Source organism: Aspergillus ruber (assembly GCF_000600275.1).
Source record: "Aspergillus ruber CBS 135680 unplaced genomic scaffold scaffold00001, whole genome shotgun sequence".
NCBI classification, from domain to species: Eukaryota; Fungi; Ascomycota; class Eurotiomycetes; order Eurotiales; family Aspergillaceae; genus Aspergillus; species Aspergillus ruber.
Window position 1 is genome coordinate 1,024,911 of NW_024467297.1, and position 21,544 is coordinate 1,046,454.

Genomic DNA, 21,544 nt, shown 5'->3' on the forward strand with positions numbered 1-21,544 from the left:
TAGCTGGGGTGACCAATGCCGGGGCGGTTCTTTCTGTGCGATGCTGGACAAGGCAGAGATTGATGGCTTTGTCGTTCGATGACGACTGCACTCCCTGTAACTGGGCAAATGGAAAGGAATGCTTACTTCGTAACACCCTGCTTTGACTGGGGAGTCGAATCAACGTCTGTTGCATCTCCGCGACTCGGTCGGCGCTTATTCCTGTGTTATAAGAGGACTATGTAGTACATTTTGCGAGTGATACTGTACTGTATGATGTTGGTATTCAAAAAGCATAACGTTCTGACTAATAATGGAGTAAAAACCACACGGCCGCTGTCAATCGATGCAGGGTCTGCCACGCTGTACTCGAATACGAGGGTCTGCCGGGGTCAGTGCTAGCAGTGGACAAGGCCTGGAGCAGGGTCCACTTTGTACGGACTACTCTGTAGATACACTGCTCTCACTTCAAATCGTAGAGTACTTGCACAGAGTAGGGACTAGGGAGTAGGAAATACTATGGGCATAAATATTGAGACATCACACCATACTTGTACATTAAGATAAGCACTCAACTACTGCATCGGTAATACTCCGTCAACCCCGACGGAAAACTCCGTCAGCCGAGACAATGTCGCAGAAAGCCAAGAATAAACCGAGGATGGGCAGAGGTTGTTGGAATGTGACAGGAACGTGGTTAGCGAACATCCCGGCAGTGCTCGTATTCTTGGTTCTTCGTATTTGTACAAGTACAAGTACAGCAGTACTCCGGAGTAGAAGAACGACCGCACATACCCAAAAAGGCAATTCGGCCAGAGAACGATGTCATGATTGGTCCGAGCGAGTTATTTCTGGTGCCTGTTCTTGGCGTACCCCATAATTGAGACACAAATAAGAATAGATGAATGGAGTGAATACATATTCTTGTATTGACCGCAGCATTGTACTCTTTATACAGACATTGCTCTCCTGACAGTGTTCTGTACTCTGTACTCTACTCGACCACATACTCTCTAGAGATCGATCGACGGCGATCCGGGCAACGGAAACGAACCCGTGATCGTCATTCTTGTTGGTCCGAAATTACGAATTGAAGGCGTGACGCACGTAAGCATCCCTTATATGTACAGAGTATGTACTCTGTAAACAACAAGCATACCTGTACGGTAATAAGCATAATCCTCCGCATAACTGTATGTATCGTCCCTGAGACCCTTTTTTTAGCGTGCCCCAGCTGAGTCAGATGTCGCGTGAGAGATTCCTATTTAGGGATTACTTGCGTGTTGATTGGCGGATAAGATCTCCAGACACACAGTACACAGTGCATAGTAGAATCAGGGCAAGAATGCAGAAAACGAAGAAATAGGATATAGAATGATAGGATAATAGAATAGATACCTATGCACAGTGAGTAGGAGACAGCACAATACAAGTCCAGAGGATGGAATTGTGTAGATCATGTAAATACATGTACACAAGGCAATGCAGATCAAAGGGTCTGGTAAGGCTGTGTTGGTTCGTATTGTCACACATTACGTCTCCTTCTGACAGATCGAGCCGCACTCTTCCTTTCATCCTCTCTTCTTTTATTCTCTTCTTCTCTTTCTTCACTGTCTTCTCCCTCTCTCTCTTTCCTCCACACTCGTCCCCAATCTAAGATGATCCCGTCATGCTCCGCAAGTACCTGCCGTCCGTTCCTCCGCTACTCTTTGCCCTCGTCTTCGTGAACGTCCTCTCCTCCAAATCACTACATCTCTTACAACATGTCCAGTCACTTCCGGTACTATACTTGGTGCTCTATTCACCAACCCTGATCCTCTGGGATCTGTTTGTTATCTTCGTCTCTCGCGTGCTGCTGGTCTGGCCCGAGACTCGACTACGATGGATTCCATTTCTCTTTGGCGGCTTTATTGCGTACGTCGCCCTTCCTCGGTGCCCGAGCTACTCAAGATGCTAATAGCTTAGACTCCTCACGTGGTTTGCAGCAGCCGTCCAATTCGGCTTCTTCTTCGAAACCGGTGCCGAGGTGGAGTGGTCCGCGACCGATAGCTTTGTCCGGGATCCCGCGGCCATGAAGATTCTCATGAGTGGTATTTCCAGCGTCACTGCCGCCGGTACCGTCCTCTTCCTTGCGTCGTTTGTTTTGAGCGGCCGATTGTACTCAATCACCGGCCGCTGGTTCGATTCACTGCGGGACCGGTGCTGGCAGGGCGTGAGAGAACCAAAGACCCTGCTTCCATTTGCTAAATCTCCAGCCGGTCGACGATGCGCGTTCCAATACCTCCTGCCTCTCACGGCTCTCAGTGTCTCGTTGATATTCCTCGAAGCAACTCGTCCCTCCATTCCGTATGATCACCTCGCGCGAGCTCTGCCGTTGACCATGTTGGATGCTTTTCACAGACCTGTGCAGTTCATGGAAGGCTGCCGTCCGCCACCCCTTCCCTTTCCTCTGCCACCACACAGGAAAGGAGGACCACCACCACCACCTCATCATCATCACCGTCCCTTTGACTGGGCGTTTGGGAAAGGACCTCCTCCGTTTCCTCCGCCGCCTCCGCCTCCACCACCGTTGGGTGATTTTGGTGTCCAGCCTTCGTGGTTACCAGAGGATCCTCCGCCGGGTTTCAGCCGTTGGCAACCAGCACGGATGCGCGAGGAGGAACATGGCGACCAGCCACTTAAGTGCCCCAGTGGACCTTTCCAATACTACAACCCCAGATCCGACCCTCTGAAGATTTCCAACTTTGACGATGACATCATGGAACCCTTGCAACAGGTCTTCAGGGACAACCCAGTCGAAATCAACCACGTGGTTCTATTGACCCTGGAGAGTGGTCGAAAGGAAGTCTTCCCTATGCAGTCCGGAACACCCATGTACGATTACCTCGTGGAATCACATGAGGAGAAGGAACGGAAAGATGCAATCGATAAGCTCTCAAAGATGACTCCGGTCGCGCAGATGCTCACAGGTGAATACGCGTTGAACAGCGAAGGGAAAGTCAACGACTTTAGCAACCACAAGTGGCATGATAGGTCAGAACCGGGCATGGGTGGTCTCAACGTCAAGGGTGGGTTGACTGCGAGTTCGTTGACTCTGAAGAGTATCTTGGGTAGTCACTGCGGTGTGAGCCCGCTTCCGGTCGATTTATTGGAAGAAATCAACCTAGAGTTCTACCAACCCTGTCTTCCGCAAATCTTTGAGCTCTTCAACCGACACAAGTCAAACGAGTCCGAATCAAAGGATGGCGGATTCCAGGGAGACCAATGGAAGTCTGTTTATGTGCAGTCTAGCACGGTTTCATACGATAGACAGGACAAGTTGAACGAGGCCATGGGCTTCAACTATTCGATTTCCAGGGAGTCCTTAAGAGATCCTGATTCAAAGCATTGGCCACCGGCGACAAGCGAAATCAATTACTTTGGGTATGTTTTTCTTGCCTTATCTCCGTCCATTTGTCTAATAATGATTTAGATATGCGGAATCCGAAACCAGGCCGTATCTCCGGGATTTGATCTTCGACGCTGCTGAGAACAACACTCGTCTGTTCCTGTCGCACCTGACTAGTTCAACTCATCATCCATGGCGCACGCCGAAATCCTTCCACACCGAACAGTACACTGGAGACCAAGGCAACGTTGATCATGACTCGATGAACGACTATTTGAATACCGTTCGTTATGTGGATGACTGGTTGGGTGAGATTCTGGGTCTGTTGGATGAAGCTGGAATCGCAAATTCCACCCTGGTGGTGATTATTGGTGATCAGTATGTCTTTTCTTTTACCCTGCTCGTGACTCAAGCTAATCGATTACAGCGGACAAGCCTTTTCGGAAGATGCCAAGGTCACTGGTACCTTTGAAAACGGCCATATCAGCAATTTCCATGTGCCGATTGTGTTCCGACACCCTCACCTGCCTCACGTTGACATTTCCGCCAACGCGACATCTCTTGCCATTCTCCCCACGATCTTGGATCTCCTCGTTCAAAGCCAGTCTCTGAATGAAAAGGATTCCGCAATTGCATCGTCCCTATTCCCTGAATACCAAGGTCAATCACTACTCCGGCCATTCCATAACGAGCGCCCCGACGACGGCCTAGCCGTATGGAATTTCGCTCTGATCAACGGTGGAGGCTCTATTCTAGCTATCACATCCGCAAACACACTGTATCGTTTGATTCTACCATTAAAAGAAGAATTCAACTACCGATTCACACATCTCGGAAAAGACCCCGGGGAGCTCAAGCCACTAGAAGGATGGTCCATGCCACGGTTAGTGGATCGAGTGCGCAAGGACCATGGTGAAGAGGCCGCAACCTGGCTTATGGATGCGGAGAGAGTTGGTCGCTGGTGGGTTGCTGAGCAAAAGCGAATTTGGGATTATCGCGGGGAGTAATGGGCTTTTTTGGTGGTTCTTTTTGGGTTCTTTTTGGGTTCTTTTTGGGTTCTTTTTGGGTTCTTTTGGGTTCTTTTGGGTTTATTTGGTTTTGGGCTTTTTCAAACTGGGTGGTGTACAGTAATATCATGCATTTACGGCGTTGTATAGAGATGAATAATGAATCTTTGGCGATGACTCTTGGTCCGTGCAAGTAACTAGTCATAGTAGCGAAAGTCGACTGACCTCGTGTTCAACCTAAATCGATACAAATGCATGGATGTCATATCATGTGCATTGTCTAGCCAACCTTGCCTTGTACAACACAAGGATTATACACCATATTAACCAACTAACCAGAGAAGTACAGGGTACAGAGTGCACAAGAACAAATCAACCTCTACCATGCCGCATGCCCCCCATCAACCCTCAAATCACTTCCCGTCATAAACCCACTAGCCTCACTCAACAAAAACACAGCAGCCCCACGATACTCCTCGGGCCTCGACAACCGTCCCAACATATTCTGTCTTGGCCACTCAGTTGCTCTCTCGGGATACTCTTCAAACAAACCGGTCACCATGGATGTCAGTATGTACCCGGGGGACAGCGAGTTAACCCGGATATTGTACGGACCCCATTCCATCGCTAGATTGCGGGTTAGTTGCAGCACGGCAGCTTTGCTGGCGTTGTAGGCTGGGCAGGGCAGGCCCTTTTTATCGCCTTGTTAGCGGAATAATCTTGTAAGGAGAGAGAGAGGGATGTGTAGTGCATGCTTACCCTGTTCGCCACGGTCCCACTCATACTCGCAATCAACACAATACTCCCACTCCTCCCGAAGCGAACCATCTGCCTCGCCACCGCCTGTGCAGTCATAAACACCCCCGTCACATTGATCTCCAGCAACCGGTTCGCGTCGGCGGCCGTGTAATCCAGCGCGGGGGTTTCCTGCTGCACACCGGCCGCGGCAATAAGCCCATCAAGTCGGCCGTGCGTTGTTGCTATGTCCTCGATTACGGTGTTGAGGGATGTCGTGTCACGCACGTCGATGCGACGGTAGTGCAGGGTCGTAGAGAGGGCGGTTTTGGCGCGGTTCTGCACTTTGTAGAAATGCGGGTCCTGTTTTACATCACCCGATTAGAACCTGGTTAGATAAAGTTACGCAGACTTGGATCTGTGCTGGGAAGAAAGGGAGGAGTACAGGTTCTTCTAGACGATCGAGGGCGTAGACGGTGGCGCCGGCTTCGAGGAGGGCTTCTGCTTGAGTGAGGCCTAGGCCGCGGGCTGCGCCGGAGACGCAGATGATTTTGCCGGCGAGATTAAATTCTGGTAGGCGGGTTTCTGTGCCGAGGGTTATATTCTTAGGGTTGGGTTGGGGTTGAGGTTGAGTTTGGGCTGGAAGGGTTTCGGAGGTGGTGGAAAAGGTCATTGTTGTAAGTATGGTGTAGGTGTAGACTCTTGTTAATTAAGACTGAAGGCTCGTTTGCTTGTATATCTAGACTGGGGTGTAAGATACACTCAAGAGGAGTGACTCCTTATGTACTGCCTCCCAACTTACGATACCTACTCCCGGTATCCCATCTGGTGACATCCATCGAAGACTTATGCTCACATGAACATCCCAAACCAGACACCCGTCAGCGAGGGAAAGGAAATAATTGTACACATATGAACCCTTTCCTTGTATACGGCGGTCCAGCCAGGTCCATAGGCCAAAATGTCGCTCAAGTTTGTGCAGGACATAGTGACAGACAGACAGGGTTGGAAAAGCCATATACATATATGTATGCATAAAGATCTGGATGCCTCCATGCACAGCACTGCAGCTCGTGAATATAAACTCGAAGACCTATAATAGCAAATTGAACTTTTACACTATAATATAGCCAGGAAACGGTCTTTAGGCATGCCGCCGGATATCTGAATTAGGGAAACCGGGGTCACGGGATGGTTGCTTTGATGTTGAACCTTGTTGTTCTGGAAGATTCACGTGGAGCTTACTGTGTGGTTTTGATCGGCTATGCTATAATTAGGTTGTTTTTATATTTGAATTTGGCTGGAGATGATGATTACTGTGCTGTGCATAGTCTGGGATCTGAGGTTTGAGGTAGTTGGTCATGTGAACTGGTTATTGGATTCCGGATCATCCGTAGACGGAATTTGTAAATGGAGTTGACTTGGTTAATTCCTAGGTTTTACGATGGAGGAAAAAGTTATGTGAAATATTGTATTGCTATCAAATTGGCAATTGTACAAGATGATAAAGAAAACCCCAATCCAAACTCCAAACCCACAAAACAAACCAAATCAAGGTCTAAAAACAAACTGTACACATTTAGGTATTATCCATATCATCCAATCAATCAATTCACACGGACTAGCACCTCAGAGACTGGCTGGGTCAGTCGGCTGGACATCCCTCTTGTTCTTGCTCATGCTCTTGTTCTTGCACACCCGGCCGGAAGGCGTGGCGCTGGCGCTGGGCGTAGAAGTGGTTTTGGGGGGCTGGGTGGTTTTCGGGGGTTGAGTGGTTTTGCTGGGAGCTGGGTTTGCATTTGAGGGTTTGGTGCTGGGCTTGTTGTCCTTGTTGTCCTTGTTGTCCTTGTTGTCCTTGTTGCTGTGGCTGTTGTGGCTGCTGTGACTGCCGCTGCCGCCGTGGTTCCTGTTCCTGCGCTTGTCGATGCTGCGGGCTTCGACAATGTTGTCATTGTCTTCGTCCTCGCCGGCCTCATTGGCCTCATCAGCATCGGCCCCATCATCTTCAGCATCACGGGTGGCATTCCGGTGCTCATCCGTCTCGTCGTCGTCAGTCTCCTCCACACCAGCCTCGTCATCATCGTCTTCAACATCCCGAGCAGCGATGGCCTCATCGCTCTGCTTCTCCTCGTCGACATCTTCGGCATCAATCACATCACGACCCTGTATCACATCGGTCTTATAATTTTGTCCCAGAGTGCCAACGGTGGGAACAGCGGAGAAGTCAACGAGGCTAGTTCCCTGGGGGGCAGGGGCTGCCCGTGCATTGATTGTATTGCATTCGTTACTAGTGCCTGTGGTTTGTTAGTAGATAGTTTAATAGTATAGAGAAGGGGGTCAAGTACATGATTTGATGCCCTGGTTGAGGCCTGGCTCGAGGGGAGCGCCGAGGGCGATGCTGGCGATGAGGAGCTGGATGGTTGTGCAGCGCATGATGATGGTTATAGATTGTTAGGTAGATTGGTTGGTTGATTGATTGATTGTCTGTTTGATTGTGATGATGGTTCAAATGAGCAGGATAAACGGCCATATTTATGTATTCTGACTACCATGATTCAACAAGAAACCTACAGAATACGCCTTGGTCAAGCATTCTGCCTCATCAACGTTGACCTGGCTGGTTCGATAAGGTGCACTACAACCGCTGTCAACCTGGCCCCAACTGGATTTTAGGGACGGTCATCGGGGGCGATATGCCTTGCGGTGGGGCGGGCTATGGTGACGATCGCGGGAAGTGGGCTTTCTATTCCGGGGATGCTGATAGAGCTGGCAATGTACCCAGGTGTATGTACCTGAGCTATGCTCCCTTTCCATTGTTAGTATTACCCGAAGTGAGATATATGTTGTGTGTTATAATGCCTGGCACGGTGCCTGGTTTCGTGTCCGAGGCCGATTGCGGGAGGTTGCACGCTATGCTCGATTTGGCCAATAATATCCCGTATTCTATACTTTAAGAATTTAGTCAAGTGCTATGTACTTCTTAGGAAGGTCAGATAATCTTAGATCCAATGCCTTCTCTCTACGAGTTGCTGAGGCATTGCGGAATCGGCATCATCCTTGGATCACCCCCGGTATACAGGGTATAACGGGCATAACATACACAACATGGGGCCAAATGCTGATGGACAAAATAGCATTGTATCTTAGTGGCTTGCGTGGCATAGGAGCAATGGTGGAGTGTAGCCCTGGGTCTGTCCTGCTTACGCTACTTGTTGTGATACCATGCAGTCAGCAATTGTGGTTGTTTTATTGCGGGTGAATGGAATACGCATCAGAGAGTACGGCTAGACACGCCTGTGGGCTTGTATTGAAACATGCTGGTTATGCTTGTTAGAACAGTGTATACTTATTGTGTTGTGACAGTCCGCTAAATATATATCCGAGCGTGCACACCACATACACATAGTAAGACGTGAGTGCATTTAACCGTGTCAAAGGCCATATTTGGCGGCGAGCCAAGAATATATATTCAAATAGGGCACTGGGACGTATCCAATAGTCACTGATAGATCATAGCAACCCCCAGCGGTACCTGATACGCGACGTGGGCATGCCTCAGGCAATGAACCATGTGGGTATCAGGCAATTCGTACTCGCACCGTCGGACAGCCATTGCCGGATATATTACCCCATATGCTATTGACATGCCATTGGAATATTGGGCCAACTGAAACGGTCAAAATTCTGGTGCCTAACTGCAGTCAGCTGTAGCCATGGACAGAATTTTCAATTGTACGAGTACGGTGTGTCCAGGGTGTGCATATGGAGCATATGGAGAAATACGGTGCATAGACGTGGCAGTGCATATGTACAGGTATTCCGAAGTCCTGCTGGCACCCAGTGTACAGATGCAATCGTACTCTATCCTACTGTTCAGTGTAGAAGCAAACAAAGCAATTCAAATGAATTCTCTATGCCTTTACTCCATATGCCTTTTATCCCTTTATATACAATTTCGATCGGCAGGGTTATCCTGATACGGCAATCGGAAACACCGGAGTTGAGAATCCGTGCTGACATCATGGATCCCATGCTCCTGAATTTCAGCGCGCGTGCTGATTGGCTAAAGTTGAAATCAACAGGAACCGTAGCCAATCACATGTGTTTCCAGCCTCGGTCACTCTGCAGCAGCTGAATAAAACGGGGAGCCTCAGAAACCAGGCAGGATCAGGTCCTCATTTTCTGGCGACAGATACAAATACAACATACCCGCATCACCCCGTTGCTTGAATGATCATCGGTTTCTAGACTACGGAGTACTTGACGTCGAGACTGTGGAGACCATCCTTCTACTGTCACCATGAAGTCCACCTCCGTGGTGCTTGCTCTGGCTGCCGCCCTGCCCAGTATGTCTGACCGTCAACTGCTTGGTTGCACAATGCTAACTGTGCAGGCGTAACGGCTGCTCCCGAGCCCGCGGTTGCTCAGGATTTCAGAATCTCCAGCCACGTTCGTCGGTCGCTGCCCAACGCCCCCGATGGCTATGTACCCTCGTCCGTGGAATGCCCGTCCAGCCGTCCGACGGTGCGCATTGCAGAGAAAATATCCAAGAATGAATCCTCGTGGTTAGATACCCGCCGTGACAAGGCTACCGCGGCCTTGAAGGATTTCTTCGGTCACGTTTCGATCGACAACTTCGATGCTGCTGCGTACATCGACCGGGTTAAGAGCAACTCGTCAAATGTGCCTAACATCGGTATTGCGGTGTCTGGTGGTGGTTACCGTGCTATGCTGAACGGTGCCGGTGCTATCAAGGCGTTTGATAGCCGGACGGACAACTCTACTGCCTCGGGGCAGTTGGGTGGACTGCTGCAGTCGTCGACCTACTTTGCTGGTCTTAGTGGTGGTGGCTGGTTGGTTGGCTCTATCTACATCAACAACTTTACCAGTGTTTCGGATCTGCAGACGCACGAGGATGGTGCTGTCTGGCAGCTTGAAAACTCCATTCTGGAGGGCCCTGACACCGGCGGTATTCAGCTTTTCGACTCGGTTGGCTACTGGAAAGACATCCATGATGAAGTCTCGGATAAGTCGGATGCTGGCTTCCCGACTTCGATTACAGACTACTGGTATGTACGCTTCCTTGGTTTCCATTTCTAAACGCTAACGAACTAGGGGCCGTGCTTTGTCCTACCAGTTTGTCAACGATACCAAAGGAGGCCCCAGCCAGACTTGGTCGTCCATCGCTTTGACTGATGACTTCCAGGATGGCAACATGCCTTTGCCCATCCTGGTGGCTGATGGTCGTAACCCGGGCGAGTTGCTCGTCAGCAGCAACGCAACCGTGTTTGAAATTAACCCCTGGGAATTCGGTTCCTTTGACCCCACTGTCTTTGGTTTCGTCCCCACCGAGTACCTGGGATCTCGTTTCGTGGGTGGAAGCTTGCCCGACAACGAGACCTGCGTTCGCGGTTTCGACAATGGCGGCTTCATCATGGGTACCTCGTCCAGTTTGTTCAACCAGTTCTTCCTGAATGTCAACAGCACTGCGTTGCCCGACTGGCTCAAGAGTATCTTCACCAACATCCTTGGTGACATTGGTGAGGACTCTGACGATATCGCCGTCTACTCCCCGAACCCCTTCTATGGATGGCGCAACAACTCCTCCCCGTACTCCGGCTACAAGGAGCTCGACATTGTGGACGGTGGAGAGGATCTCCAGAACATCCCTCTGCACCCGCTGATCCAGCCTGAGCGCCACGTCGATGTCATCTTCGCTGTCGACTCCTCTGCTGACACGGAATACTCGTGGCCCAACGGTACCGCGCTCGTTGCCACCTATGAGCGTACCCAGAACTCCACCGGTATCGCCAACGGCACTGCCTTCCCGGCCATTCCAGACACCAACACCTTCATCAACAAGGGCTTCAACCAGCGACCCACTTTCTTTGGCTGCAACGCCACCAACGCTACCAGCAGCTCTGGCGATGTCGCTCCCTTGATCGTCTACCTCCCCAATGCACCCTACGTCCTCTACTCCAACGTCTCCACCTTCGAGTACCCCTCGTACAACGACACCTACCGTGACCTCCTCATCCTCAACGGCCAGGACATCGTGACGCAGGGTAACAGCACCGTGGACTCGAACTGGTCGACCTGCGTGGGCTGTGCTATTTTGAGCCGCTCTTTGGAACGCACAAACACCGACATTCCCCAGGCCTGCACCCAGTGCTTCCAGGACTATTGCTGGGATGGTAGCCTCAACAGCACTGCCCCAGCTTCGTATGAGCCGACCACCGAATTTAAGGAGGTTAGCGCCGACAAGAGCGCTGCGTCGATTGCGATGCCTACGTTGTTCTCGGTGGTGGTGTCTGCTGGCGCTGCTTTGTTGTTGATGTAGGCTTGTAGCCCCGATCTTCTTTTCACTTCTACTTTTGAATTTTGGATTTTGACACTAGTTGGATAATACCATTTTGCTCGTTATGAGAGGATATAAACCAATAAATTGAATTGCTTGGAATAAACGATGTACCGTTGCATTTTTGTACGATCGTAGACGCACGTGACCATCACCACAGCAACGAAGCTGACCCGCGGCTCCGCCTCGCCCGCTGACCTCCACGACTATCATCCAATCCACGCCATTTCTTTGTGCGCCGATTTTTGTCTCTAGAGACTCATACTAACCAACAGATACCTTCAGCACGCGTCCTATACCCGATATACCCATATTCTGCGAGCCTGACGCGCCCACTATGACCACGGCGATTTGTCAACAATAGATTCGACTGTTTGTTGCTCCCCCACCGCAGCACGACGCGCTGAATCCACGCCCGAGACGAATGGAATCGGCAGGACCTGATATCATATATACGACAAACGGCTAGGAAATAAAAACGATAACAAGAAAATGGCTCGCGCGGCAGTCATCCCCCAATCACCCCCTAAACGGGGTCGTCCCGCGTCCACCAGCACAGCGAGAGGTCGTACCTCTGTTGCAACAGCGACCACGGCAGCAGCTAGAGCGAAAGTGAGACCTGCGCCCGCGAAACCTGCGACCAAGAAGACTGCGCGTGCTGATACGGATGACGACGACGATGAAATCGCGGCTGATAAGGAAAAGAAAACTACTGCTGGAGGGAGGGCGAAGACTGCGACAACATCATCGACAATGACAACGTCCACAGGCCGTGGACGGAAACCGGCTGTTAGAACTGTAAAACCGCAAGAAGAGAGCGATGACGATGATGAACTTGCGCAGATGGATTTTCCGAAGAAGCGCGTTGGTCGGCCGAAAAAGGAGATTACTACTACTGCAAAACCAGCAGAGCCGGCGGCTAGGCCGAGAGGGCGGCCGAAGGGTACTTCGAATGCTAAGACGACGACGACGGCACGGGCGCGCAGGACGGAAGACGAATTGAAGCCTAGGGATATTGCGATCACATCTGCGGCTTTGAGGTCGAATATTCTAAAGGGACCCGCGAAGAAGAAAACGGTTACGTTCCAAGACGTGACTGATTCAGAGGAGGAAGAGGAAGAGGCTGCTCCGGCTCCTAGACGGCGAAGGGCAACCCCTGCTAAGCGCGGTATGAGTGCTAAGCCTGCTCGCAAACCTGCTGCTACCGGCACGGCGACTGGTCGGGTTCGCAAACCCGCTGCGAAGGCAACCACGAAGCCGAAGCCTCTTTCGCCGAAGAAGGCGAATCAAGTCGCCAAGTCGATTTCATCGTATGTTAGCTCGGATGGCGAGGATGATGAGCTTGCTGGCGGAAAGGACCAGATTAAATTACAGGTCGACTCGCCCACGAAACACGGATCAGAAAAGACCGGACTTAGCTCCCCGGTCAAGCGCATTAACCTTACTCCTCGTCATAAGTCTGTTGATGAGAATGGGAAGCCTGTTCGCCGGTCTATCGATTTCAACGATGTTATCAGCATGTCCAGTCCTACTCGGGAACCCTCCCCTTCACCTTTCCATTATACATTGCGAGAAACGCCCAGGAGAGTTGGTCTCGCCGTCCCAGAGGAACACACCGGGCCAATTTCTCAGCCCGACTTTGGCCGCTCCCAGAACTCCCCGCTCAAGGCATCTCCCAAGAAAGGCCTCCTAGAAACACCTAGAGGAGGCAGCGGCTTCGCCTTTAACAACGACATGAAAACATCCTTCCAACCAAACTTCACTCCCGGCCAAAACTCCCCCCTCAAAGCCTCTCCTAAGAAGGGTCACTTCAATGAAACTCCCAAAACCAGCAGCATGGCCCCTTGGGATGGCACCAAGCCACTATCTCAGCCAAACTTCACACCTGGACAGAACTCGCCGCTCAAGGCCTCTGCGAGGAAGGGGAAGCTGGCTGCTTCGTTTTCGGAGAGCGTGATGAAGGCATCATCGACGCCGTCATTCAATGCAAGGATTTCGCTGCTACAGAGTCCCGCGAAGAGAGTTGCTTCTCCATTTAAGGGGTTTACGCCGAAGAGGTCTTCGCTGTTTGCGCCGAGGGAGGTTGAGAGTACTACGCCCTGTGAAGAGGTTGAGCACGAAGGCCACAATGTGCAGGCGGCCGCGCCGCAGATGGAGGAGCCTCTTAGGCTTGGAGAATTGAATGAGGGTGTGCATAAGAACCAAGAGCAGGATGAGTCTGCGGATGAGTCTGCGGATGAGTCGGGTGATGAATATGATCATGATGTAAATGATCATGACTCTCAGGCTACCATCGAGGAAGACATGGATGATGGTCAAGAGTCCGGACATGAGGAGCAGCCTGGTGATGAACTGGCACAGGAGGCCGGTGATTACGCTCATGACCACCCTGAGCCTCAGTTGCACTTCGCGATTGATGATGAAATGGACGAAGACCAGGACCAGGACAACGAAGGACCTTCTCATGAGCCGGAGCGTGAAACTGATGAATACGTCCACGAACCCGAGATTCAACCGCCCGTCGAAGCCGATGAGGAAATGGATGAAGGCCCTGAGTTTGATGCTGAGCCCGAGACTCGTGATGACGAAGACGATGCTGCAGACTATGCCCAGGAAGACGCTAAGGCCCCGACCTACGAGGACCTCGAGCGTGAGGTTGCCGACGAACCCTCGCTGGACCTTGGTGAAGAACTCGCGGAGACTTTCACTGAGAAGTACACTGAGGATGACTACGAATATCCTGCTGCTCAATCTGAGAAGCATGACTACGACAATGCCACTGAAGTCATGAAGCACCGCCAGGAAGAGCAGAACGACGACGCAGATGAAGCTGACCAACTTGCTGAATCTGTGCTGCTAGATTTTCAGAATCTCACCGAGCAACCTGAAGAACCCGAAAAGCAAGACGATGGTTTTGTCAATGGTAGAATCGCTGCGCTGGAGACAGAGGTTGAGGCTGAGATGCGCGATGCTGATTTTGGCCCGGTATCGGACCGGGAAGAGGGCACCGAGCAAGCAATTGATAACGACGAAGCTCAGATGCGTGAGGCGGATTTTGGCCCGGTGTCAGACCAAGAAGAGGGCAGTGAGCAAGAAATTGATGACGACGAAGCTCAGATGCGCGAGGCGGACTTTGGTCCAGTGTCGGATCGGGAAGAGGGCAGTGAGGAAGAGAGTGACGATGACAAGCCAGAGGTGCCTGTTCAGCAGCATGTCCACGAAGAATCGGAAGAGGACCAGGACCAAGAAATTGACGACGAGCCAGAGGCTCCGGCCAAGCAGGATGTTCCCGGAGAACCAGAACTGCCCGCTCAGTACCATGTCCCCGAAGAACCGGAAGAGCCCGTTGCCGAGAAACATCAGGCTATTGAATCAGAACCCGGAGACCTCAATACTGAAGATGACATGGAAAGCAACGACGATTTCGAAGCAGACGATGATATCCAGGAAGTTCCCGTCCACGAAGAAGAAGACGAAGAGAGCGAAGAGGAAATCGATGATGAGGAGGATTGGGACGTCGACGGGACTACTCTGGTTGTTTTTGATGAGGAGCAGATGTACATGGAGGGTGCGAGGCCTTCGCCTCGTCGTATGTCGCCTCGCAGGTTTTCTCCCCAGCGGTTTTCTCCTCAACGGCCTTCACCCCGCCGTGTTTCACCCCGCCGTGCCTCTCCTCGTCGTGCCTCGCTTCGTGCTCCGCCTCGCCGTCTCTCGCGCCAAAGCATTCAAGTCGAGCGTGAACCCAGTCATGAGCCCAGTTCTGAGCATGTCGAAGCTCCTTCTCCGACTCCTGCTCCAGTTGTCGACAATCAGTACCGTGATGACGCGGATGAAATGGACACCGACGAAGACCCATCCAACGTTCAGGAGACTGCACACAATGAAACTAACGTTCCCACCTTAAACCCCCGTTTTAGCATCCACCGCTCAATCTTTGACAACGCCCCGCGCTTCACACCACTAGCCAACCAATTCAGCCAGTGGCAGGCCAAGGCTCCCCAAGAGCAAGAGCAAGAAGCAAGTGGATCTAGTCGCCCACGACGGGGTATTTTCTCTATTGGTGGTGCTCCTAGAAGACCTTCTTCGGGAAGGCTTTCTGTGGGTTCTGATGTTTCGTATCCTGACCTTGGACGGCTGCTTGGATCGAGGAAGTCAACAATGGGGATTGTTACTTCTCAGGAGGAGGAAGAGGATATGGAACCTGCTGTTGAGGATGAGGGAGAGGAAAAAGAGGGGGAGGAAGAGGAAGAGGAAGAGGAAGAGGAAGAGGAAGAGGAAGAGGCTGAATCAGAACTGGAACCGGTTCACGAAGCAGAGCAGGAGCCAAAACCTGAGCTGGTGCAGAAACCCGAACAAGTTCCCGAGGCAGAACCAGAGACTCTTGGAGATGATGCTGCCAAAGACGATGAACCACAACACCCTGTGACTGAGATCTACACTGACCCAGAGCCTGAGGCGGAGGCGATCGACGAACGCGGAGAAGATCTACCTTCCCAGCATGCCAGCAGTCCCGCACCCGCACCCGCACTCGCACCCGTCCACAACCAGTGGGACGATGATAAGGAGAACGAGAACGAAGACCTTCCTGCACCTGGACCAGTGACGCCTATGAAACATATCAAAGAAAAGATCAGCCCCATGCACACCGTTCACACGGTATCCAAGGTACCCCTCAAGCCCGAGGGCCATATCTCGCCGCTGAAGATGCCCCTATCTCTTAAACGGCGTCGCTCATCATCGAACGCATCGCCAACTCGTGCCTCGCCACGGCTGCGCAAATCGTCTCTTTTTGCTCCTGCTCTTGCTGCCCAGGAGGAGAGAGTGCCTGAGTTTTCGCCAAGGAAGGCGCCTAGGCTTGGGGAACATGATAGTCCTGCACGGCGAGCAAGTGAGCGCAGAGTGCGAAGTGTGGAGAGAAGACAGAGCAGGGCTAGCATTGGTAGCAAAGCACCTTCTCAATCGCCTAGTCCCGTGAAATCTCGCCGGACTAGTGGATTCAGTGCGCGCAGCGCGGACCGCTGCCGAAGCAGATCGAGCACCAAGCTTCCATCCCGCTCGCCCAGCCCCGTGAAATCACCCCGCAAGAGTATTGGTACCAACGGCGCCCTAACCGGCGCCATCGTCTACGTCGACGTACACACAACCGAAGGCGAAGATGCAAGCGGCATCTTCATCGAACTCCTGCAACAAATGGGTGCCCGCTGCGTCAAAAACTGGGCCTGGAACCCACGTGCAAGCCTCCTCCCCGAATCTGCCGCAGACCAACACAAAGACGGAAGAGTAGGCATTACGCACGTTATCTACAAGGACGGCGGCGTCCGCACACTCGAAAAAGTCCGCCATGCCGCTGGTCTCGTGAAATGCGTCGGCGTCGGCTGGGTCCTTGACTGCGAGCGCGAAAACAAATGGCTCGATGAGACCGAGTATGCTGTCGACAGCACCATGATCCCTCGTGGCGGCGCGAAGCGCCGGAAGTCTATGGAACCAAGGGCATTGAGTAACGTCAACGGAACTCTCGTCTCCTCTGCCGCTGCAGCCCGACGCAAGTCAGGTATCACACCCTCATCTAGCGAAGAACCACGCACACCAACCGCAACCCGGACAAAGAAATTCGATACCCCCTCCGCTAGGGATAGAATCTATCAAACGCCTAAGACACCGGGTACGGGGTACGGCTTCCGGTTTAATATGGATGATTATTTGGGCATGTCGCCTGCGACGCCATTTTATCTGTCGCGTGCGAAGTTGGTGCAGCAAACCTGTCCGCCGAAGCAGACGAGGCAGGGGCTTTTCGATCCCTCGGATGATGTCGGGTTGGGTATGGACGATGGGGATGTTGGGATGGGTGGTGATTCGGAGAGCTCGAGGAAATTGAAGATGAGGTTGGAGGCTGCTAGAAGGAAGAGTATGGCTGTTAAGCCGTAGGGTTGAGATGGGTTGATTTTGGATTGAGCTTCGGTTGACTAGCATTGGTTTGATCGTTCTTGAACTGTACATACATACCCTTTTGCAACTTTGTGGATATTGAAACGTTCTCTGGAGTTTTGGGATTTGGGATTTGAAATTGATTTTGGAATTGATTGACTACAATGGTCTTGCTTGGTTGTAGACCTCCCATGTTCAATCTCAGTCTAACATGCCATACTAACTCAACACAGGGATTGGTTATCTGCGCCGCAATGCAAGCAGCGTGTATGGTGAGCTCCTGAAACCTCAATTAGCTACTGATCGCAACGAAGCAGTAGCAGCCTCAATCCTTGTCTGAATGATATCGCGCCATTTCTACAGCAGTTAGCAAGTGATAGCTGGAAAAACCCACCTCAGCCCTCGAGACATTCCCATCTTGTACGCTTTTCTCGAGTTCCAGAAATACAGTCCAACCGAGCGGGGGGTGGGCGGATGGCCTATGTGGGTGTCTGTGTCCGCTTCCATATCGGGCCGGAAATGCTGCTCGAATTTTTTATACTGGTGGTTAACGCGGTGAATTTCGGATGTCTGGGTTGGATGACTCGTGGATGTCGGAGATGTACGACGTGGGCATCGAATTCAATTGCTGCGTGGTAGAGCTGGGCCACAGCCTGATTTAGAGGCTCTAGGCCGATGAAGAATCCGTCATGCCTGCCCTCAATCACATCCTGGACATCGTCGACGATCCCACGTACAACAGTCACGTATTCTGTCATATTGAACGGCAGAACCGGATCCCCAGCGTGCCGAGCAGCCATTAACCCCCAGATCTGCGCCGCACGCACATGGTACTCCCACGACGGATCCGCGAACCGGTCCATCCATTGCACCGTATCAAACGCGCTGTGCCAGTGAAACGCCGGGTCAATGGCTTTATCATGCCCAAAGCCTAAAGTAAGCATCGGAATCCCATCCCCCATGAACGACAACGCATCCCCTCCATCCCCCACCACGACAGACCTGCCCCAGGAATCCAGCACCGTCTGCCCGGCCACGCTCTGGTTGACAGAGGGTTGCTGCTGCGTCACGTCGCGCACCAATGAGGCTAGTAATGGGCTGGCCTTGGCGAAGAATTGCGATCCCATCACTGCGCCCATTATGTCGACGTACGCGACGGTGCGGTTCCTCAACCACTCCCAGTTCTGCGCAACCCACGACCCAGACCCCATAAAACCGGCCTCATGTCCATCCCAGCTAATAAAGAGAATCGTGCGTCGAGGCCGCCACCGCGCTGCACAACCGCTCCAAAGGCTCGCACTATCTCCATGAGCGCGGCCGAGTCACTACCCGGATCGCCGGCCCCGGCGGTCCAGGCGTCGCGGTAGTTGCCCAAGATTACCACTTCGTCATCTATTTCACCCTCAAGCGTTGCGATGATGTTGTAGTTTGTTGGATGGGTGTTGTTGACCTCATTGTGCATATGCACGACAATATCCTTGAGCGAAGGACCAGCTTGATACCCCACCCCGTAGATACCTAGTTGCCCACTCTCCCAGCGCGCATTTAGCTCCTGTCTGTGAGGCCCTTGGTCCTCGAGCGCAAGTAACAGTGGAACCACATCCGTGTAAGACATGGGCGATATCTCTCACCACTTGAACGCAGCTGGCTTTCCAGCTGTAATTATTCCACCACCGTGCCATCAGAGTTTGTTAAGCGCAACACTCTACAGCGGATTATCTGCAGCTTGGTGACGGCAAATACGAATCATGACCCGCACTTGCGGTTCCGTGAAGATCTCATCAACCCGCTAAACGAGCAAGCGGCTGGGGCTTTGGAAAAGCTGAAGAATCTCCTGTGCAGCGAGGAGATTCAAGCTGAGACACTGCATCTGACGAGTGAGTGTCTGCCTCGGGGGTCAATTGTCATGATGGATAATCGGCGGTGGCTGCATGCGCAGAACGATGTACTGGGTTCTGGGCGTCATTTGCGGAGGGTACGCTGGGATGCGAGATCTTTTGGGAATCAAATTTCTTAGCTTGGACTCTTTCCAATGGTTTCATTGTGCTCCGTGCGAAAGTTTTGTGTGGTGCGGGTGCGTGGCGCTGTATGATGAGGTCGTGCATCAATTGATCAGCGATCTCAGCTACGCTAATATTCATGTAGGAAGATTGTATACAAATTAGGATTGATGTACAGACGCCATTGAGTTCTTACATTTGCAGAATTGCATCATATGCCACGGACTAGGGTTGCATGTATTACATAGATTACAGACTGTAATACCGAATTATACCAGTTGGTGCTGATACCGAATGATACATGTGGGTTCAGACCAGGAGCTGAAGAAGAGGTATCAGATAGAGTAGGTAAAGCACGTCTATCTGTTCGTGCGCGCAGACTCGCCCACCACCGGCCTGCGGCGGGTTACCCGTGCCGCACGTATCGCTGGCTGGTGGGACGACCATTCTCCAACCACATCACCGTCTGGCCAGGCGACCTTGCAAAGCCACAGTTGGCCTGACAGATTCACAATGGACAAGTCTATTTAGCACCGCCATTAACGCCATAGTCCACAACGGCGCCATGGTCAACTAGTTCCGCAGCTACGCATCCCTCAAAGCCGCCAACGTAGACGCCACAGCGGAGTTCCTCCGCATCACGGCAGGTAACCCTGTCATCACGCGCTTTTGATTCGTCTCCGGTGGTGCACAGTGGGATTCCGAGGGCCAGACGGGATGCCTTGAGACCACTCAGCTCGCGGCGGACTTATCCAGTGCCAACGGATACGGCCAGTCCAAGCTCATCGCTGAACAATTGGTCGCGCGCACGGCCGCAGTTCCTGGAATAAGCCCGGAGACGTGCTTTACTACCCTCAAGCCGTATCTTATCATCGGGGGCCTAGATACGGGTGTCGCAAACACGGATGATTTCCTCGGAGACGGCCAGAAAGAAGAGGCTTAGAGGGCTTGATTGTACATTGTGGGTACTTGGTTAGTCCTTGGGGTTTATCAGTCTTTTCTACGTCTGCAAGCGTAGAAACTGCCATGCCCGCAGGGCCAATTGGTTCAGTAGATGGGATGTTGTGTTGAAATGAGCCTCTCCCTTGGATTTTTTTTTTTTTTTCTGCTCAAGGAATGAACAGTACACTCTATTAAATCCAAACAAAAAGTATCCAGGGGAAATATTGCGCGACATTTATGATAGCTAGCGAGCAAATTCAGTCCTTACATATGAATTAGGCTTAATTCAGAGACCCCTCCCCAGAGATCCTTTGCTAGGAATTCCTGCTCGTACTTTTTCAACAAAAGACCCATCTCCCTCTTCCGCATGTGAAAATTCTTGGATATCTCTGTAGCTCGAGATAATCTCTTCGTACAACTCATCGTATACCTCACGCGAAAAGAAACAGGACGATGGGTTGATTATGCTTCTCCACCATCTCCTTGAGATACGCCATGTCCCTGGCAGACTTGCAACTCCCCCCCATTGGCGCAGCTATAGAAAAGCTTTGGGTATTGGTTGAAGAAGACACTGCTCATCTGATAAGAGTAGCCTTTGATATTGCATTGTGGGCAAATGCCCTTGAAATAGTGTTGTAGGACATCTTTAGCATTTGCCACTGTGAGTTCAACCGGGAAGAACGGATGGAAAGAAGCAGTATTTATCGACAATGGAGGCTTACGGCGATACTGATATCCAAGTCTCTCTGTTCTCAGCATTGGTAGAATTATGTGTATCGAGGAATTTACCAAGTGTGGTCTCTAAGCAGTTGCTGATATCAGAATAATTGTCACAAATACAATAGATATGATCTGCCTCATTCTCTTGAATATACTGGAATTTTGGACCAGACATCACCCCAGAATCCCTTCTGGTCTGGAATGTGCCAGTTGACACTTTGCACTATGGTTGAGGATACACTGAGATTATTGTCTGGGATAGACATGACAAGGAACATTTCCGGTTCTTTGCCAGGGCCACAGATGAGGAGGTAGCCTGAAAGGACCACTTGGTTTATTAGATAGGGTGCCATGTTGAGTATATTATGATACTTCTGTATGAGATGGAATTAGTATCTCAGTCACATCCTGTGATGGCCTCATTTGGTGCACTCTACCTAGCTAGCTTCTCACCACCATTATCACCACCTTTCTCATTAGAAAACCATAT

General features: G+C 51.5%; 7 protein-coding genes across 7 annotated transcripts; 3 read left to right on the forward strand and 4 right to left on the reverse strand.

The window, feature by feature from the left end:
* Positions 1-1,648: 1,648 nt before the first annotated feature.
* On the forward strand, positions 1,649-4,374 carry EURHEDRAFT_445457 (alkaline phosphatase-like protein; the record flags this gene model as incomplete). Its single annotated transcript, XM_040783533.1, has 4 exons — positions 1,649-1,893; positions 1,945-3,402; positions 3,452-3,745; positions 3,795-4,374. 4 exons carry the CDS (start codon positions 1,649-1,651, stop codon positions 4,372-4,374), a joined length of 2,577 nt encoding a protein of 858 aa, XP_040643443.1.
* Positions 4,375-4,424: 50 nt separating this feature from the next.
* On the reverse strand, positions 4,425-5,815 carry EURHEDRAFT_535327 (putative short chain dehydrogenase). Its single transcript, XM_040787315.1, has 3 exons — positions 5,555-5,815; positions 5,134-5,472; positions 4,425-5,065 (listed from the first exon to the last, which is right to left on the reverse strand). Exons 1-3 carry the CDS (start codon positions 5,780-5,782, stop codon positions 4,754-4,756), a joined length of 879 nt encoding a protein of 292 aa, XP_040643444.1. The 5' UTR covers positions 5,783-5,815; the 3' UTR covers positions 4,425-4,753.
* A 923-nt stretch (positions 5,816-6,738) lies between these two features.
* On the reverse strand, positions 6,739-7,542 carry EURHEDRAFT_398915 (uncharacterized protein; the record flags this gene model as incomplete). Its single annotated transcript, XM_040779885.1, has 2 exons — positions 6,739-7,403; positions 7,455-7,542. The coding sequence occupies 2 exons, from the start codon at positions 7,540-7,542 to the stop codon at positions 6,739-6,741; spliced, it is 753 nt and encodes a 250-aa protein (XP_040643445.1).
* A 1,492-nt stretch (positions 7,543-9,034) lies between these two features.
* EURHEDRAFT_407759 (lysophospholipase family protein) lies at positions 9,035-11,625 on the forward strand. Its single transcript, XM_040780653.1, has 3 exons — positions 9,035-9,455; positions 9,503-10,178; positions 10,225-11,625. The coding sequence occupies exons 1-3, from the start codon at positions 9,410-9,412 to the stop codon at positions 11,447-11,449; spliced, it is 1,947 nt and encodes a 648-aa protein (XP_040643446.1). The 5' UTR covers positions 9,035-9,409; the 3' UTR covers positions 11,450-11,625.
* Positions 11,626-11,692: 67 nt separating this feature from the next.
* EURHEDRAFT_407760 (uncharacterized protein) lies at positions 11,693-17,562 on the forward strand. Its single transcript, XM_040780654.1, has one exon. It carries the CDS (start codon positions 11,960-11,962, stop codon positions 17,390-17,392), a length of 5,433 nt encoding a protein of 1,810 aa, XP_040643447.1. The 5' UTR covers positions 11,693-11,959; the 3' UTR covers positions 17,393-17,562.
* A 309-nt stretch (positions 17,563-17,871) lies between these two features.
* EURHEDRAFT_519839 (Zn-dependent exopeptidase) lies at positions 17,872-19,007 on the reverse strand (the record flags this gene model as incomplete). Its single annotated transcript, XM_040786799.1, has 2 exons — positions 17,872-18,576; positions 18,609-19,007. The coding sequence occupies 2 exons, from the start codon at positions 19,005-19,007 to the stop codon at positions 17,872-17,874; spliced, it is 1,104 nt and encodes a 367-aa protein (XP_040643448.1).
* A 1,696-nt stretch (positions 19,008-20,703) lies between these two features.
* EURHEDRAFT_29232 (uncharacterized protein) lies at positions 20,704-21,165 on the reverse strand. Its single transcript, XM_040778234.1, has one exon. It carries the CDS (start codon positions 21,091-21,093, stop codon positions 20,797-20,799), a length of 297 nt encoding a protein of 98 aa, XP_040643449.1. The 5' UTR covers positions 21,094-21,165; the 3' UTR covers positions 20,704-20,796.
* Positions 21,166-21,544: the final 379 nt, after the last annotated feature.